The 20,542-nt window shown below is 36.7% G+C and overlaps 1 protein-coding gene across 4 annotated transcripts in view; it reads right to left on the bottom strand.

The window, feature by feature from the left end:
* Nucleotides 1-20,542, bottom strand: part of FSTL5 (follistatin like 5) — a 353,800-nt gene that overhangs the window by 22,137 nt on the left and 311,121 nt on the right. For all 4 annotated transcript variants that reach the window (XM_039329531.1, XM_039329533.1, XM_039329532.1 and 1 more), the window contains 2 exons: nt 9,671-9,778; nt 8,663-8,787 (listed from right to left, as the gene is read on the bottom strand). In XM_039329531.1, coding sequence (XP_039185465.1) covers nt 8,663-8,787; nt 9,671-9,778 — 233 coding nt within the window. The remainder of the gene's footprint in view (nt 1-8,662; nt 8,788-9,670; nt 9,779-20,542) is intronic.

Below are 20,542 nucleotides of genomic sequence, written 5' to 3'. Positions count from 1 at the left end.
TAATTTGGATACTATATTGTGTTGCATGTCCCACTAGTCATTAGAGCTATCAAATCTGGATTGCCAAGTTTTGAATAAATATTAGATAGCAGCAAAATAGTACAGAAAAAGCTGTTTTTTAATTGAATAATTATGCAAATTTTTGCAATTGAGTTTTGTTTCTTTATGATCTCTATAAACTGGAATGAGTTTTTTACGTGTGAGGTGATGGATTCTGCATAGGGCTGTAGTTGTTTGGCGAGAAATTTGGCTAGGTTTTGTAGAGGTGAGCCTATGGAGCTGACTATAGGTCTGAGTGGGGTTCCTTCTTTGTGTATCTTGGGGAGACCATAGAGTTTGGGGCATCTGGATGATTTCTCTCTGGGAATGATTCTTTGCTGGATCTCTTCGCTAATGGGGGAGGCTTTTATTTTGGATCTGGTGGTTTTTTCCAGGTAGGTGGTGGGATCTGTATTTAGGGGTTTGTATGTGGAGTCTTGGAGTAGGTTGGTTAATTTGGTTTGGTAGTCAGATGTGTTCATAACCACCGTGGCGTTGCCCTTGTCTGCTGGTAGGATTATTATGCTGGTGTCTTCTTTCAGGTTACGTAGTGCTGTCTGTTCCTCTTTGGGTAAGTTGCTTTTGGGTGGCTTGCTGGTGCAGAGGATGTTGGTGATTTTGAGTCTGATTCTGTTAGCGTCGTCGGGGTTGATTTTGGTCAGGCTGGTTTCAACTCCACATATAATGGTTTCAGTGGGGATGTGTTTGGGAGTGACTGCAAAGTTGAATCCTTTGGAAAGGACATTGGTTTCGGCTTTGGTGAGGATTCTATCTGAGATGTTATGCACTGTTTGTTTCATGTGTGGCTGTGAGGGAGGAGGGGTTTGTTTCTGGCGTTCTTGTAGTCTTCAGAGTTTGTTGGTGTGTGTATCTGTCTTGAGGGTGGTCTGTGTTTCGGCTCTCCAGACGGCGAGTTGTTTGGATTTGTCCCAAAGTGCGGGGTGTATCTTGTTGCTGAGTTTGAGGTGGAGTGTGAGGAGATCTTTGTTAATTCGGTCTAGGAGGAATCTTTTTGTGTATGTATGTATGTATGTATGTATGTATGTATGTATGTATGTTTAAAATAATTTGATTTACAACTAAATAGACTCTAATTTAGACTCATTAGACTCAGTTCTAATAACTGCTCTTGAAAAAGTTAGTCCCAGGGAACTCCAAAGGCCACATACATAGAATTATGTTGTAAACATATGAATAATAGTTTATGATGATGATGCTGAAGATCGTATTTCAAGAATTCCAGAAAGTTAAGAACTGGAATCTGTCAAAGTGTTTTTTCTTCTAAATGAATTAGTAATATCTTTGTTTCTTTGTGGAATCTTCTCTTGGAAATAGGTTAGCTCCATCCCTCATACTATTCCAAAAATCAAGTCTTGGCTATGTTATCAAGGATGGGGCATCCCAGGATTCTAGGGAAATTTTGCAATGATTTTCTTACTATGATTAATATTATCCTCTTTTATTTTGTGTGTCTTTTTAATAGCTTTTTAAAATTGTGACTATTTTTATGATTTTTTAAAGTTTTTAATTCAGTGTTTTACACTGCCCATGTGAGATGGGCAGCTATACAGATTTGATAAATATAGAGGTAGACTAACATTTATTTTATAAAAATTATCCTCTACATCTGCAGTTCTAATGAAAATGATAAGACAAAATTATTAAAACAATTATTTAACATAAACAAACAAGACTTAACTTTGAAAATATTAAAGAAATTACATTTTTACTTGTTTGTGAATTGATATGTCCCCTATGACCAATAACAGTTTAGGCAAACAAAATGAACTATTTCTCAGACTAATTAATTCTATTAAAACTCTAGGCCAGTTATATGATTGTTCATTCCTGTACATGTGAAGATAGCTGCTGTGTGATGTTCAGAACACCTGCTAGAACTATTAAAAGAGCTAAAGATAAATAATGAATATTTTACAATTACCTCATTTAACATTGCTTTGAAACACTGTATAACATTATAATTACAGACTTTAATTTATTCCAATTATCTTACTTAGATTTATGAACTGTGGTGCTAACTTCTAAAATATTTTTCTTTGGGTATTTTTTTCTCTCTTATTCTACACACAAATGGAATTTTTTAAAACATAGGCTCTTTGGCATAATTGAGGATCTCCTGTTGTTTTCACAGATATAGATTAAATTACTTCAATATAATGCTTGCATTAAACTAGTGCAAAATTAGAAGTTATTCAACACATGGAGAAAATTCAACAAAAATTCCATACCTGTTTTTTTTCTTTTTTTATTTTGGTGCCTTTAAGCTCTTTCATTAATCTACAACACAGAATACCTGTAATGAGCTACATCTCCCTCTCAGCAAAGAGGATCAAGCCTGGATGCTTGGTTTGCAGTGAATAGAATTTTCTGTATTCCTAGGATGCCTTTGGGCATGTTTGGGAGGAACTCAGGGACAGAATGCAAAGATAGTGTAGAACTGGGGAATACTTACCCCAACTTACGCCAACTGGGACTGACACACATAACTGTGATTTATTGCCCTCTTCAGCCCTATGCTTTTCTGGATGGGAAGCACAGGTTATTATGGCCTGACAAACTGTGATAGTTGCTAGACACCATGCCAAACACAGAAATTAATGACAAAAGGCCCTTTTTAATATTTTGAGCAAAGATGGTCCTCTGCTTATTTACCTAAGAAAGCCAAGTCTTTCATTTTGCCTGCCTCCTTCTGCAAACTTTTTCAATGAAAGTTTGCAATTCCCTCCTTTTTAGGCTGGGAGGAAATGCTCAGAATCACGCAACTGCCTTTTATGGTTAAGGTGGTTTAGAACTCAGAGGCTCATGATTTTTAGCCTGATGCCTTAACCCAGTTCCAAAAGGTGTCTTAAATAAGCACTATTATACCCAACAAACTAACTGTTAGCATTCATGCATGGATCATAACAATTCATATCATATATTCATATCAATATTGTTTTAGAAATGGAAAAGCATGTCACGTTTCAGAACTTTTCGTTTTTTAGAATATTTGCTGGAACCTATGCTTTAGGATTTTCATGTAGCCCACAAGAGACTTAAACTTCCTCTTGTACCAATATTGCTTTTTGAGCCCAGCATCATTATCAAGCCCATTCTTGCTGCTTAATTTTCCTTGAGCAGTCTGTGAAAATTTAGCCTTCTCCTGAAATTTCTTATGTGACCCCCTTTTGCCAATAAATTTCTATAGAAAAATTAGACAGCTAGATTGAACCCAAACCGCATAATGCAAAGTTTTTCCTGTTCAGTTTCATTTTGTACAGTCTATTATTTCTCCATTCTTAATAAAATCCATCCCATTTTCCAACATATTTGATTTTTTAAAGCTATTTGTGGGCATTTTTAATATAAATATTTTCCACTTTGGATTTATACAGCATACTCTGATTTGTACACATTCATTATAGCTCTATATTTTAGTTGAAATCAAAAGATGGAAAAATGTATGGATTTTGACATATAATTGTTTTTTGATTCATTAAAAAGTATCAGATGCCTAATTTGCAATAAGAAATCTTAGCTAAAGTGGTAGGGTAGAATGAGCTGAAGGGCAATATATGAAAAAAAAAAATATCTGTTTTACTAGAGCAAGAAGTCAAAGGAAAATGATGCTCTTTAACCTGCATCATCTTTACTCTGCTTTTTATGACGAACAGACATATCTTGAAATGGGGACAATTTTGCTTCTTGTCTTTTTTATCTCATGGTGATGGGGAAAGAGGAACAGAGCCATAGAAAAATACTGGTTTTATGTTTTTATATATGGAAAAGTGAAATGTTTCTTAATAAAGTCTCTGGATGTGTCAGAAAAGCTGAATTTTAGACCTGGGTGATGCCCCTCTTGTTTATCAAAATGGCAATTGAGAAGCTGACTTTACAGAAAAAAAAAGACTACATTTCAAAATGTCAGTGATACATTTAATATCCCTCAAGTATTTCCATGTTATTTCCATACTTTCAAAATCAATAATTTATGTGTTGCTATGAAGCTTCTATATTTTATTTTCAAGTTTAGTTTTAGTAAAGATTTGAATTTTGTTTTCATAATTTTCATAATGAACAGCAATTAGATAGTTTTGATGTCTTATATCACTTATAATTAATTCAGTTCTTTTGGGGCATTCTTTTAAAAAACTTTTAAAATACAAGGGTTTTTTGATGTATTTATTGTTTTATACTTTTTTTACTATGTGCCACCCAGGGTCACTTCTTCTGGGATGGTGGCCATATTAATATTATACAAATTGTTCATATTTATTTAAACCATCAGTAAAAACGCTTAAACCAAGTTATAATTTGTGAAACTGGACTTTCCTAATTAATGTATAAATGGAAATTTTAACTGTATAAAAATACAAGTTCATTGTTTAACTATATTTAGTTTTGACCTATAAGCAATTTAATATGATATTCAAGTATGCACCAGAAGTTGAATTATTTTCTGTAAAAATGGAGATCAAAGACAATATGCTCCTGTTAGAATTATCTATACTTTTTTATTTGAATTCATTTTAGAAAGATAATTTTTAAAATTTGGCATATTCAAAATGACTGCAAAAACCAGAAATATGTTAGGGCTGAATTGCGAAAGGCAAAGCAAGAACCATACACTTTTCTATAGTTTGGTAATTAGGGACATATTTATTTAAGTAATAGTATTCTAAGCATAAGAACATTAATAAAAACATAGAAGTATCTATAGGCCTACAAAGGATTGTAAATTCAGAAGATAAAATCTTATTTTAGGTTGGTTCTTTTTACTGGAGCTTAGGAGGAAGGTGATTTTCATACTACTATTCGTAGGCCTTATTTTGCAAGCAAAACAATCTGGAATTGATCATTGAGTCATTTAATCAAGAATTCAAAATTATCACACCTTAAAATAATAAAACTTGACTAAAAGAATGGTCATCTTCAGTACAAACGAAATATACTAAAAAGTCTAGCATGAACACAATAGCCCCTAATTCAAATGGAACAGAGTACTCAAGAAGTATTAAGGTAGAAAGCAATTTACAATAAAAATCAATTCAGTTCTATTCAGCAGTAGGTTATACCACATTTGAAAATCCAAATTTATATGGTATTGCAGCTTTAATATCCTTTAGTTAAAAGGATAGTTATTTTGTTTCCTTTGGAGATAGTGGTTCATCTTTTTTTCATTCACTTTCATGCCTACATTTTTTCTTCCTATATCTAATTGTGCAAATAAAATCTTGTCTACAACAATAATAAAGCATCAGGGAGAAAAAATTAAAACAACATGCTTGTTTTCTATAATGGTTTTTACCTCAAGCCATTCTGTACTGTGTCTCTGCTTGGACTACAAAGTAATTGATCTTCAAGTGGCAATGCAGCATGTGAAATAACAGATATTTAGCCCTGGCTGTCTCTTTTTATATGGTAACTATTACTGAGCTTTGGATGAAATGTTTGTGAGAGGAAGGAAATATTCCCTTCCTAACTGAATTCAGCAACATCAAACACAGTGTTCAAAGATGGCTTAAAGTTTAATGAGTATAATGGCCTTGAGTATGTGAAAATATGCTAAAGAAAACATAGATTGTATTATATGAAATAGGATTGGCACACAGCCTTTTTTAAAAAAAAATTATGTTGTTTAGGTTGTCACACCTTTCAAGCCTTGATAGCACAGTGGTTTAGAGTGCAGTATTGTTGGCTAACTCTGCCCACAGCCTGGAATTTCATCCTGACAAAACTCAAGCCTGACTTAGCCTTCCAAGGTTAGTAAAATGAGGAGCCAGATGGTTGGGGCCAATATGCTGACACTGTAAACACTGTAAACCGCTCAGAGAATGCTGTAAAGCACTATATAATTCTAAGTGCTATTGCTATATAAGTCTAAGTGCTAATTCTATTACTATTTCAAACAAGGGTATAAATGTCCACTGTATTGTTAGTGGTAAATAATTTAAACCCATACCTATAAACTGAAACAAGTACTATGCTAACATACATATATTCCAATTCATAGATATGAGTAAAAGGTCAGAAAAAAATCAGAGGTAAGAGTGTTGAAAATATAAATCGCTGAACAATATTTCATTATTTTATGTCACAATAAATATTGCTTCTAATGTCTTAGTTCAGGAGTGTCAAACTGGTGGCCCATGGGCCAGATGCGTCACATGCAGGCCATACCCAGTCTGGCTCCACAAAGGCAAAAAACATCGCAATACATCATGATACGTTACGTGACGCGATTGAGTTTGACACCTGTGTCTTAGTTGATTCATATGATCTTCCATCAACATATAGCCATCCTTTATTATAAAGGACCATTTTTTCTTTCAAGTAAGCTATTCATTAGGTTTATTTTTTTTTTTAAAAAAAACCTCACTTTTTGTTTTGCTTATTTATAACTTTTACTACAAATGGTAGTACATACAGGTTTTCCTCAATTTACAACTGTTCATTTAGCAACTAATCAAAGTTACAAGGCCACTGAAAAAGTGAATTACAACCAGTCTTCTCTTTTATGACCTTGCAGCATCCCCATGGTCACTTGATAAACATTTGGGTGCTTGGCAACCAGCATGTATTTAGGATGGTTGCAGTGTCCAGGAGTCATGTGATTGCCACTTGCAACCTTCCTGACAGTTTCTAATAATCAAAGTCAATTGGTGAAGACAGATTTGCTTAACAATCACATGATTAATTTAGCAACTGCAGTGATTCACCAAACAACCATGGCAAAAAAGATCATGAAATTGAGACCGACTCACTTACATTTAGGCAGGAAAAACCAAAGGAGCAAATACAGATTGGGCAAGGCCTGGCTTAAAAACAGCAACTGTGAGAGGGACCTTGGAGTCCTAGTGGACGATCACTTGACTATGAGCCAGCAGTATGCAGCAGCAGCCAAAAAAGTTTATACAATCCTGGATTGTATAAACAGAGGCATAGAATCAAGATCACATGAAGTATTATTACTGCTTTATAAAACCCTAGTAAGACTACATCAGGAATACTGCATCCAGTTTTGGTCACCACATTACAAAAAAGATGTTGAGAGTTTGGAAAAAATTCAGAGAAGAGCAACTAAGATGATCCAAGGCCTGGAGACTAAAACATATGAAAAACGGCTGCAGGACTTGGGTTTGACTAGTCTAAAGAAAAGAAGAAATAGGGGAGACATGATAGCAGTATTCCAATATCTGAGGGGCTGCCACAAAGAAGAAGGGGCCATGTTGTTCACCAAAGCACCAGAGGGAAGGACAAGAAACAATGGTTGGAAACTGATCAACCTGAAAGCAATCTGGAATTAAGGAGAAACTTCCTGACAGTGAGGACAATCAACCAGTGGAACAGCTTACTCCCAGAGATCGTGGACGCTCCATCACTGGAGATTTTCAAGAGGAGACTGGACATTCACCAGTCTAAGATGGTATAGGTTCTTCTGCTTAAGCAGGGGGCTGGACTAGAAGACCTCCAAGGTCTATTCTATTCTATTCTATTCTATTCTATTCTATTCTATTCTATTCTATTCTATTCTATTCTATTCTATTCTATTCTATTCTATTCACTTAAACAGCCTTACTTAACATCAGAAATTGCAGCCTCAATTGCAGTAAGTTGAGAACTACCTGTACTCTTTCACATTCAGGTGAAAAATATGGAAATAAATTTAAAATAAATTTATATGTACTATTTGATTTTAGATTTGATTTTAGATATTTACTAGAATTTTTGTTAAGCTTTTTTTGTTTTTGTTCTTGAATTTTTCTTTATAAAGCAAAGTTATAAACATAAACAATTAAACATTTTTATTATAACTTTTTCAAATTTGTCTGCCTTTTCCAAGTTCTCATATGGTAGCTGTAGATACTGCTCATATACTTTTTGCAATATAAACAAATACATAGAAAAATATGACAAACAGTGAATCCATTCACTAGAAGCAGAAGGATTGAAATTTATGTTTTTATATTTTCTTAAAATTTATTAATGAGTTATAGAGAACAATATAGTTATTACATTTCATCAGAATGCACAAAGATATATAGATTAGGAGAAGTCCCATTGTGTCCATCATTCTATTTCACAACATCTTAAAGTCTGAACAATGCATTAATTAAAATACCGTTTTTATACAAGTCCTGTTACAGTAGGAGAAATATTAGCTCCAGGACTAGAGATAACATACAAAGATGTTAACATTGAATGGAAGAGGCTACTTGTAAACTAAAAATCATCTTATGTTGGAGTAAATTCCTAGCAAGCATAGGATGAGAGTTTGGTAAGATTGCATTATAGAAATGCTTTAAAAGAGAAACCCAGAATTTCTGGGACAAATCTACTGAGAACAATAACAGTTTTATGTAAAAGTGACATTTATATTGATTCAAATACCCATGGGTATAGCATAAAATAAATTGTGCTGGCTTGAGATTGATTTGATCAGCCATGAAGCTCATAGTATGACCCTCAGCCTGATAATATTCTTAATGTTGTCATGAAAATAAATGTGACAGACTTTATTCTCCTTGCAGGAAGGATGACTTATTAAGAAAATAAATAAAAATAGAATGTCTGATTCAATATCTGACACCCAACCTCAACCATATTATAGTTCACCCCCTACCTTATGTGGGTAATAAGGAGAGTTGCAGATGGAATGAAAAAGTCATCCACTCTGTCAAACTGTTTCCCCACTGGTTGAGTGTGAATCGTGTGATGAGAAATACTTCCACTGGCCTGGGTTATCACCTGGAAAACATATTGTACATCTCTTAAGTCATCATTTCAGTGTTAAATTTTCAGAAATAAAGTTAGCTTTTAAAGAGATAAGCCAAATACATCTACAGGACAGCATATTGGGAAATACTTTATTATTGCCATGTTTACATTATTGTGACCTTTTTAACCCAAATGATATCATTATAATTTAAATTCTTAAGTGGTTTAATTTTTGATGAAATAATTGATTGTGTAATACAAAGACAAAGGTGTCATCTACATACCATATCTGTTACAGGGATTTAGGTTTCATTGTCTTTCACTAATTCTTTTACTGGAAGAAAAGTAACTTTGATACAATCCTTGTCTGTTAAGAGGATAATGATGGTTTGGTGCTTTTTTAGGTTTTTGAAGCCTGCTCTATCATCTGCTTTCAGTTAATTCTGATTCTGTGGTCTTCTGATCTGTGATACAGTTGTCATGGTATGACTGCCCTTGTTTTCTTGGGTCTCTGAAATAAATCCTTTAGTTTTACATGCTGCACATAAGGATGTGAAGAATTCTAATTGGCATTCTCTGTTATAATTGAGGCCTTTATGTAGGATGTTATATGCCCTTATGAATAGTTGACAGCTGGACAATTCAGGTACAGCTACCTATTTGTTCCTGAGGTTTAGCTAGATCAGTTTGGTTTGGTTTGGAACTTTGCTTTCCTATTTTTCTTATATTAATAAACTAACAAAGTTCTTCTATTACTATGTCATTGCTAACTTCCCATACATTAAGTGCTCATATATTTATAACTATCTTTCTGACAGTTTTCTGTGTGAATAAGAGCTTGAGCCTCTGTCAAAGAATGTATTTTCTAGTCAGCACACATATCTATATTTAATATAAAAATGCATATACTTACTTGTAGTGTAGGAGAATCCTTATCAAAGCTTCCCCAACTAAGCACCCATACTTGATCATGTGATTTATCATAATGTAGTTTCACTGGAACTGGATCTGTACTTACAGCCTAAAGATTATGAAGAATTAAGAAAATAGATATTAATTTAAATAGAGTAAATATTGCAATACGTCTGGTGAAAAGTAAATAAAAATATTTGTCAATACTTAAAATATTAGACAACTGGCAATTAATTTGAAGCCAGATTACTTTTGTTTAAAAATGTTTGCTTATTATTTGAACAAGACATGGATACATGTTCACTGTGTACTTTATTAAATTTATGCCAAGCAGATATATTAAGAAGCTCAACTATTTATTTATCCTTTTAGTATATTGTAATGCTTCCAAATTTAGGGAAATTTCTTTTTTTGTGCAATTAAGATTAAAAAAACTAAATAAATAAAATTCCTGAATATATGCATTTCGTTTTAAGAAAAAATAAATAGAATAATTTTTAATGTTTTCATTATGCAATCACATAAATTAGTCCTAACCCTAACCCTAATTAATGCAGAATTACACACAATACATACACAAGCATATAGATATTTTGAATGATGGTTGAGGGAGCAGATCAACATGGTCACAGAGTGAAAGCATTGTTCGTGATATCATAACTCTTCTATTTTAGTTACTCTTTTATTTAGTTTTAAAATAGTTTACTTAGTAATTTAATGTCAATTAGTAATCTTAGTACCCTGCACTGGGATCAGTAATTTTAGAACTTTAGAATTCAGATTAATTGATATTTTAGTTTCAAATCCAATACTTTGGACACCTGCCAATGTGGGAGCCAGCAATGGCTATAAGACAGGAACAAAAAAGAACACAAATGGAAAGACCAAAGGGAAGAAGCCTGAGATGTAGAGAATATTTCAAGTATTCTGAATACTGTAAAGGCCAGAACCTTCCAGGCAGCTAAAACTAAAGGATTTGTTCCAACATTAAAGACACAGCATGTAAGTCTCATCTCCCCTTTTCTTCTCAGTGTCTGGTAATGAAACCTATGCTCTATTTAATTGAGAAATAGATGATTTCCCTTCCTCCAATGAGATTTCTGAGATAGATATAGGAAGAACACTTTTAAAACCACTAGTAATTTAAATGTGCACGTGGACTTCATTTCCAAAAATTGCTTTTTAACTGCTAAAATGGTTATTGCAATTTTCCTTTAGCTGCTAGATACCAATCAGAAAATAGATGAAGGCTATAATAGAAAAGTATATAAGTAAATGGAGTCATCCACCAACTCAGTTGCTCGAGACCTTATTCAAAATCCATATATTTCCCAATATCCCTTTGGGTAAACTACTTTTGTAGTGACTGTTCCAGATTGCAATTAATACTCCTAATGAGGGTAAATGGCACAACAGAGAACAGAACTACAGCTCCTATCACAATTTCTTCACTGTAGAACATATCCCAGCAAACTTACAGAAATCTCATGGTTTCCCAGATGACATGGATTTGAAAGAATAATATTGTCTCTTAGGCATTTTGCATGCCCTTCAATGCTTTTTAAACTTAGCCATTTTCCAAGGGATGTCAAATTATGCCTATATGAGTGTTTCACAATAGCAATGTACACTCTCTGCTAAATTCTGGGAGGAGAGCCAAGCTTGCGAGGAAGGATGGCATAAGCCCCAGAGTTCATAATATCTGCCAGCAACTATCTGCACAGCAGAGTGCTCCACCAAATCCAAGGTCAGGACCAGATAAGCATAGGAGGCATAACACCCTCAATTTAATTAAAGGGAAGATACAGACATCAGTCAATCCTATGGAGGATGAGGGAAACTAGCTCAGTTGTTTGGCACTCTTTCTACAGAAGAACAAAAAATAATTATACACAAACCTGAGGCAGTCAAATCAATCCCTCAACAGTTTACTGCCCTCTAACTGTCCTCCTGTTGAAATGTTGACAAGTTCATTGTCTGAGTGCTTAGCACCCTTAAAAAGAAGGTGCTCCTGCTCAAAGTTAATTCAGACAAATGAAGAGAACATCAAATTGATCAATGTAACACATTCCTTCTATAATCTTCCAGATGATCAGTCTAGAGATCAAAATCTCTAAAACTGGTCTCTAAAAAACAGACTGGTTTCATCCCCACTCATTCCCCCTCTATGGATTCTGATTCTATTTATCCAATGGCTGCCCTGTCTACAACTTGTTATTTCTATGAAAATGTATTGTCAGAGTCCAAAGAAATGCATTCTTTTTTCTTTCTATGCTTTGCTTGCCTTTGTAACCATTCTTTGGGGACTGCCATTCTATTGGGAGGGGGGATGCTCTGGGATGCCTTTCACTGTCTTGCTGCTGTGCCCTTCCCCCAGGAGAAGGAATGCATCTCTCTTATTGGGATGATAATTGGTGCTTAGAGCTAGAAGGAAACGAAAGCGAGAGAGACCTTGAAGAATGAGCCAACGGAGCCAAAACCAAAACACTATGCCACCTGTGGATTGACTGGATTTCAAATGGAGGAGTAATAAAATTAATATGTTATCTCCATAGGAATTTTGATGTATGTCTACCTTTTGCCTCTGATCCCCATTCTGGCCTCATTTGTCTGCCCGTTATACTTCTCCTATGGAATTATTCCAGACTCAATACAATATCCACCTAAATGGTAACAAGGGGTCTGCTCTCTATCTTCTTCCCCAGTCACCAATTTGTTCAACCCAAGTGTTGTTCCTTCTGCACAATTATCCAGACAAAGCAGCTTCAAGAAAACCAGCAAAGTGGCAATTACATCCTGCTACAATCTATTCACCCTCCTTTGGAACACAACTGGATGGACTCTAAAACAAGCAGACCCTAATTTTCTTAGATCTCTGCCGCACTTCATTTTTTTTAGGGTACATGGATGTTATGGGTTTTTTAAATCCCAATTACTTTTTTCTGTTACATCATGCATATTCTAGTCTCAAAGTTGACAGACCTGAAGGAGTGTTAGATCTTCAGCTTCCAACTTTTGTGTTTAAATTGTAAAACAACTCTTCAGTTTGAGAATGATATATTACCTTTGTTAGTCTAAGAAAGAATTTAAGAAAGTTGAGAGTGGAGTGGAAGGAGATACAGAGAAGGTTGGCAAAGTTGTTTGCAAAGAGACAGCCCTGTTCCTCCTCACCAGAAACACTTGGGATGGGGTGATTTAGCTGGATGCTGGGAGAAAGTGCATTTGTCAGAAACATCTGTTTGCTAGGAGGTATATCTTTCTGGCTTTAGTGAATTTCATGAATCTTGGATCATGTTTCTTGGCTCTGAACTTCAGACTTTGTGGACTTTGGATTTGGCTCTCTGACTTCAGACTCTTGGACTGTGCTGTGGTTTTTGGAACCCTGGATGTGTGCTGTGGACTTTGTATTTGTGGGTATTGTGACTTCCCTCTTTGCCTTGTGGGCCAGCTAGGACCTAGTTAACAGAACCGGGGAATTCGGTTTGAGAGAAAACTGAGAGTTAGGGTGGAGCTTCATACCACCATTGGTGGGTTGTTTAGTGCTATGTTAAATGTGCAGTAAACAGACTCTACTTAACCTCTGCCTTGCCAGCATGACTCGGGTGAGAACCGATGGAAGTTGCACTAATAATATAGAAAATGTGGGAAAACTCCTACAGTACAGTGCTATGGCCATGTTCTATGAGCAGCACCCCACCACATTGCCTGCACCCCTTATACTTTAACATCAATGGCAAATGCCTACATGGAAGAACAAAGCAAAGATGTCAAGACACAATATGGACATGAAAAGTATACAGTTGGATGTGGTTTCTGGCATTCATTGATTCAAAGGGGGACCCTACAACTCTGCAAAAACATAGGATGAGAAAGAAGAAAATACCCAATTATTATTATTGACCCATATACAGCATAAACCTAAAGGATTATGAAACATTCAATTAAATTTCCTTAGGACTTTGTTTTGTACCTCAAAATTGAGCCCATAACACAGTCTTTAGGCTTGAAGCTAATATTCTGTTCCAGACTGGGGCCTTTAATACTTAGGATTCCAATTTCAGAGCTCAGAATGATGTCTGACCCTATAGGTTTGATTCCTCTGCTGTTTTAGACAACTACCAATCTGATTGGCATATTATTTGTATAGAGTAACTTTACAGTCTTGCTCTTGCTCTGGAGAAAGCCAAATCAATAGTAAAAGAGAGAATTAGGGATTGATCACTAAAATGATATAACCAGTGCTCTTGAATTCTATCACCAAATGAAATCCCTTATTTGTACAGTTTGCACTTATGGATTTAGGGAAACAGAAGCTTTTGCCCATGTCTTCATATGATGCCCTTTGAATGATGGCTGAATGATGCTTTGATCTATCTAATAATAAATTTGAGAGTCATACTGATAAATTTTATGTTTATTACTTTCTAAGTATGTTACCTCTATTCTGACATATCATAGCCAGATATCTGACCCAAGTCCAACAATTGTACAAAGTTTTTAATTAAATACTGTATGTTGTTTTATTGTTTTCTTTTTCTCCCTGATAATGAATTACTGTATTAAACTATTTCTCTTTTTCTGCTGTAAAGGCTGGACAAAGACCGTAATAAAGATATTTGATTTAATACATATATTCCATTTTAGCTGTTTAATTTTTTCTTTGCTGTTTTGGTCACACTATTATAGAACTGTGAAGCACAGCTTGTTTATCAGTTTGACAATAAGAGTACCAGCTGGCTAATTAAGTGAATCTAATTTAAAGTAATGATGTAGATCCTCAAGATAATGTGCAAATGGCTGGCAAAGACCACTGCAATGTTTAACTAGACTCCTGAGGTGTTACAAAAGCCTCTGCATTCCCCAAAGCAAAAACTGTTTTTCTTCCAGATTCATAGGCCAGTTGTTTACTGCTTTTCTTTTTTAAAACTTTAGTAGATAATAGTTGCAATAGTCTTTTATGTCTGGATAAACTGTACATTAAAGTATCACAATAAAGAATTAAACTAGAAGATTTGATAGTCACTAGAAATGCAATCTAAGTACTTTTAAAAAATAATTTTATTGAATTATATCTACAGATAAAACTAATACAAACTATAAACAAATAAAAAAGAAAAAAGTATAGAGAAAAAGAAAAAAGTAAAAAAGCGAAACAAAAAAATAACTTCCTGAAAGTATAAAAAACTTGAACAAGACTTTCAGTTTTGACGTCATGATAATGCAAGCGCAGGAAAGCTGGTCTCTGTCTTTTGCATTTGGTTTCACCCTACTGGGGGATCCTGGAAAGGATCGAAAGTCACCCTGTAGAGCGGCAAGCAAGGAAAGGACTCTCACTGATCGTGTGTGTGTGTGTGTGTGTGTGTGTGTGTGTGTGTGTGTGTGCGTGTGTGTGTAGAAGCCCTCCCATTTGATCTGAGGAAGCCCTCTAAACCAGCAGGAGAAAGACTGGCTGCATTCGTGTAGCCAGTCCTAAGCTGCTGACAATGGAAGTCAACAAGCACTACCAAGCAATTTTACAGCAACATGGATGAAACTGGGTGAGACCTGATCCTTTCTTTATGATTTTAAGACCTCTTCCTGAAAATCTTCCCAAAGCACTCCCCCCAATGAAAGAGGGAAAGGGAATTTCCGCCCCATTCCCTCAGAAAAGAAAAGCGGTGAATTAATTACTTGGGGAAAATGGCGAAACCCATAAGACCTATTTGGAATTAATATATACATACAGCTTGAAAATTTGGGGACTAAAAGTGTTTTTAAGACCTTTTTTAAAAAAGAAAAAGATTTGAAAAGTGTACAATATAAATTCTGGATCTAAAAATTGAAAAGCGGTGTTGATGACATCTAGTGGTGAATTACGGCACTACAACTTATTTATGCCTAAAAGAAACCTGACCTGAAGCCCAGAATTAAATAAGAAGCTTTTACTACTGAGAATTTCAGCTGATAAAAAAGGAACAGGCTTGGGCTGCTTATCTGGATGGCAGAGATGATAAATATTCTAAATTTGGCCTGTCTGGATTTTGAACATAAATACTGACTTTCAGAACTGTATTGTGGAATTATTTTCTTATAGAAGAAACATATGGAACACTTTGGATTATAAATCTTGATTGTTGAACAACCTTCAATGGTTCTTTTCTCCCTGGACAGTCAAAATATACTATGTCCAGAGCATTTTGCTGGTCTACTGATTTAGTCACTTTGTCAAAGAATGAAATAAAATTGGTTTGGCATGATCTGTTTTTAACAAACCCATGCTGGCTACTAGTTATAACTTTATTTGTTTTTAGACATTCACAGATCTGGTTTTTTAATTACTTTTTCCCCAGTATCTTCCCAAGTATTGATGTTAAGCTAATTGGTCTGTAGTTTCCTGGGTCTGTTTTTTTTTTTTTTTTGAAGATGGGAACCACATCAGCTCTTTTCCAATCTTCTGGTAGTTCCCCAGTGCTCCAAGATTTTTTAAAGATATGGTAGAATGTTTCTGAGATAACATCTGCCAGTTCCTTCAGAACTCTGGGATGTAATCCATCAGGTCGTAGTGATTTATATTCATCAAGGTCAGACAGATGTTCTCTTACCATTTTCTTGCTTATTTTAATTTTTATTTCTAGTCTGTATTTTACAGTTATGTTGTTGATAGGTTGGGCTATAGTTTCTTTTTGCATGAAGACTGATGCAAAGAATGAGTTAAACAGCTCTGCTTTCTCTCTACTGCTTGTTACTTCCTTGCCATTTTCTTTCTTTAATGGCTGACTGATTCCTTGACTTTTTTGTTATTTATATGTTGAAAGAAACTTTTTTATTATTATCTTTGACTTTTGTTGCAAGTCTTTGTTCATTCTGAACCTTTGCTTTCCTGACTTCATCTTTGCAGATTCGGGCTATCTATTGATAGTCTATCTTAGTTATGTGTCCCTTTTTCCATTTTTTTTGTTTATCAGAGAGCTCTTTGTTTTTCCTGTAGTACCCTCCTCTAACTTTTGGATGACAAAGTTGTCAGCTAAGTTAGTTAGGAATCTGTTCAATCCCCCACTTGCTGCAGAGTTGAAAAGCTTATATTGTTAGTTTGTGTGTGAGTGTGTATGTATGTATGTATGTGTGTATGCATCACTCTCTGTGAGTGAGGGAGTGCACATTCACAAAATCAATGCTAATCCTTTTATTGTTTATTAAAAATAACAAAATTAAATTTGCATCAAACTTCATTCATCAAAGAAACTCACTGTAAGGACCCACCCCACTTTGCATCTTAAGAAGACAGAACTCTTGGAATAATTCTTCCAACAGGAATCCTTTATTAAGAGAAAATGGTTGCAGGCGTTCTAGACAGGACTTGGGGTCCAAGCTCTCCCATTCAAGGTTTTAAGGGGTTTCCCAGTAGCCCCACCCAATCCCCCCCTACTTCCAGCAACAGTCTCAGGCATTACATTTCCCACCCCTTTTCCTTTCTGCCGGGTGGATGGAGACTTCAGAGAAAACTACATGAAAGGTAATAGCCTCCTTTGTTATGATAAGGCCTTTTGGTGCTATCCACATTCAATCCCTTTGAAGTTGTACCGAAGGAAGTGAGGGCCATAAAGCCCCTTTCTTCACCCCCTTCCCTTCCTTGTATGACAGAATCCAGAGAAGGCAGAAATGGGGTTTTCTCTAACTGATAACTAGAGATGAAGTATAATTGGATTCTGACATCCGGCCCCCTCAAAAATAAGAGAGATCCACCTGAAAGAAAACAAAACAGGTGTAAAAGTTAGTCAGGCTTGTTAGGATACTGTTAAACTTCTTTAACAGCTTCAGGGCTCTGACATGACGTTTATGGACCCACTTGTTTTGTGAGGCAAGGAGGTGTTTCCAGGCAACTAGGTACTGAGTCGGTCCATGATATCTCCTAGAGTCTAGGATTTCCTTTATTTCGAAGTGTTGTTTGCCCTCTACCATGATTGGAGGTGGTGGTGGGGGGATTTTTGGTCAGAAATCTGACTGATGCTCTCTTTTCAGCAAGCTGCAATGAAAAATTGGGTGTATTTGTCTGAGATTTTTTGGTAATTCTAATTCTACTGTTACTGGGTTTATGATCCTTTTAATTGGAAAAGGCCCTATATATTTTGGTCCAAGTTTTTTACAGGGCTGTAGGGACTTTATTTTGCCCCAGGCTTGAATTCAATGGTACAGTCTGTGGGTCGGTGAGGGGGGAGCTCATTCGCCCTCTCCTCACTGAAAACTTCAGCAAGGTCTCTGTATTCCTCTGGTATTTCTGTTAGTCTCTTTTCCTCTCCCATGAATGCTTTTTCTATTCTTGATTCTGGTAGCCTCCCTTGGGGTTTTAAGTCCATAGGGTCCCCCTTCGGGAATTTGATTTCTGTCGTCCTCCAATTTACCCAGGTTTCCATTTTTTTTAACCATTCCATCCCTAGGATCATTGGGCATTCCATGCCTGGGGTCACCACAAACATTATGTCCTCCTCATGTTTGCCCAGGGAGAGGTGTATTGGTAGAGTGGCTAGGATAGCTGGCACCCCCCTGCTATGGATCCATCTAACTGGCCAAATGAGATTGGTTGTTCCAGTCTCCTCGATGGAATGCCCAGATTCCCCACTAGTGTTGGGCTAATGAGGCAGTGGGTGCAGCCAGAGTCTATTAAGGCTTTCACCTTCACAGCTTCGGGTATGGGGGGAATTAATATAGTCACTGTCTTGAGGATGGGTGTGATGTGTCCACTTACCAGGGTTCACCCTTTGAACTGTCCTCTGAGGCATCCACCGGACCTGTGGTGTAGGCTGGAGTACTTTCCCCTTGGTGAGCAGAAGTGGGGGGTTCCGCAATTTCCATCATTCTCATAGCAGTTTCTTTTGGCTTAGCTGAAGACATTCCGGATTTGCTGATTGGGGATCTGTCTGGGTTGTGCTGGGGGGCTTTGGAGCGGCATTCTACAGCTTGATGCCCTTCTCTTCCACACTTGAAACACCCCATTTGCTTCTTGGCTGTAGCTGGTGGTTTCACTGGTTCGTGTGTCAACTCAGGCGGGGAGCGCCTCCATTGTTTTCCTCGGCGGTGTCTTTTCAATATGTCGATCTCTGCTTCCTCTGCCAAGATGTACCATTCCTCAAGTTCGTGTGGGTCCCCTCGGGGCAGGCAAGTATCATATAGATCATAATTTACTCCGTCTTTGAAATGGCTAAGGAGGATGTCTTCTGGTCAGTTCAGTTTGCTGGCAATGGCCCGGAATTCTTGTGTATATTCAGCCACTGGGCATTTGCCTTGCCTCATTGTTTTTGTCCTTTCACGGGCTTTGCGATCAGCCAGGGCATCTTCAAATCGTCTTCTTAGACGGGACATGAAACGGTTGAAGTTGCTGAGTTCTGGGGCATTGGAGTCATGCAAGTTCACCACCCAATCTGCAGCTGGTCCATCCAGGGCAGATTGCACCATCCGGATGCGGGCTTTGTCGCTGGGGATGTCTTGCCCGTATTCCTCCATGTAGCTGAGGACTTGGGTTAGGAAAAACCCCAAGCGTGTTGGCTCCCCTTTGAATTTCACCTCCAACGGCGGACTTCTTGGAATGGATCGGTGCCTCCGTTGTTGGTGGTAGTGTCTTCCATCCAGATCGCCATCTGTGGTCTGGTAGGGGGTGGGGACTACTGGATCAGCAGATGTCCCTGGGGTTGCAGGTTCCACTTCCCCCTCGGTGTTTCTCCCTTTGCGGCTCCAGGAGCTGGGGCGGCCGTAGGGCTCAGGATTCTCCTCTCCTAGGGAGCTGAGAGTTCTCTTCATCAGGTCAATAGCTTTCTCTAGGATCCAGTCTGAGTACGGTGCCCAGCTTTCTCCCTTTTCACTTGCGTGCAGGGATTTCTCCATCTCTTGCTTCCATTCTGGTTGCTTGGTCCCCCGTCTCAGGGTCACCTTTCTTGATTCCTTTCTCCACTCACTTTTCTTTCCAACGCCCATTGACCAGCGAGGCTTGTGGTCCTGTGTCTCCACCACTTCTTCTCCGGAGGAATCTGACCTCTCGGATCCCAACATCCAGCAAGGTTCCAGTTGGGTCAGTGGCTCTCTTTCCAGGGAGTTTTCCCCCTTTCTTGCTCCATTGTCTGACATGGTAATTTTTTGAAAAATCCCCCGGCAAGGGTCTCCCTTCCAGGTGGATTAATTTTGCAAGTCCTGTCTAATGTATATGCATTAGTGTATGTAATGAGACTTGCTTTTCATAATATCTAGAAACATATAACAAGCAATTTCCAAAAATGATTAAGAAAGGAAATATGTGACTTCTATGTCCATAAAGGCTACAAACATGACTTTCCCTCAGCTGTCTTATGGTCTCCTCACCAGAAACTTCTGTATGGCATCCTTGTGAGCAATCCTGATCTTGTCCTAGTTCTGGAGAATTCCAAGGCTGGTTCTTCATTTTGCCACAGTCATCAGCTCTGCTCTTATGGAGCCATCTGCAGTTCCTCATTACTTCCACAGAAGTCACACAAATAATCTCTTATCCCATATCTCACCTCATTCTCTGACATACCACTAATAATTAGTATTATCTTAATATTAAATAGATGTTAGTTCTCATGAATCAGTTGGTCTTAGTTACAATCAGTTCATTATATTCATTTCTATGTCAGTTTAGTAATAATTTTATCTGAAAATGGTCCAATGAAAGTTTGTTTATATGTATTTTTGTACATATGTAATCAAAGATAGATATTTTTAATCCTTTTTATATCATTTTAACAAAGAAATTAAATACTGTGACACTTTTCCTTCATTTCTTGAAATGTTATATGTAGAAAGCTAAGTTATGCAGATAGAACTGGAAAATGTCCAACACAGAACAGCCACAAAGACATCAGCAAGAAGCAGAACAGAGTCCCTATGT

This window comes from Crotalus tigris, unplaced genomic scaffold (assembly GCF_016545835.1).
Source record: "Crotalus tigris isolate CLP2741 ecotype Arizona unplaced genomic scaffold, ASM1654583v1 scf7180000024400.591365, whole genome shotgun sequence".
NCBI lineage: Eukaryota > Metazoa > Chordata > Lepidosauria > Squamata > Viperidae > Crotalus > Crotalus tigris.
Note: the sequence above shows the minus strand (reverse complement) of the source record. Positions and strands in the feature narration are given on the sequence as shown.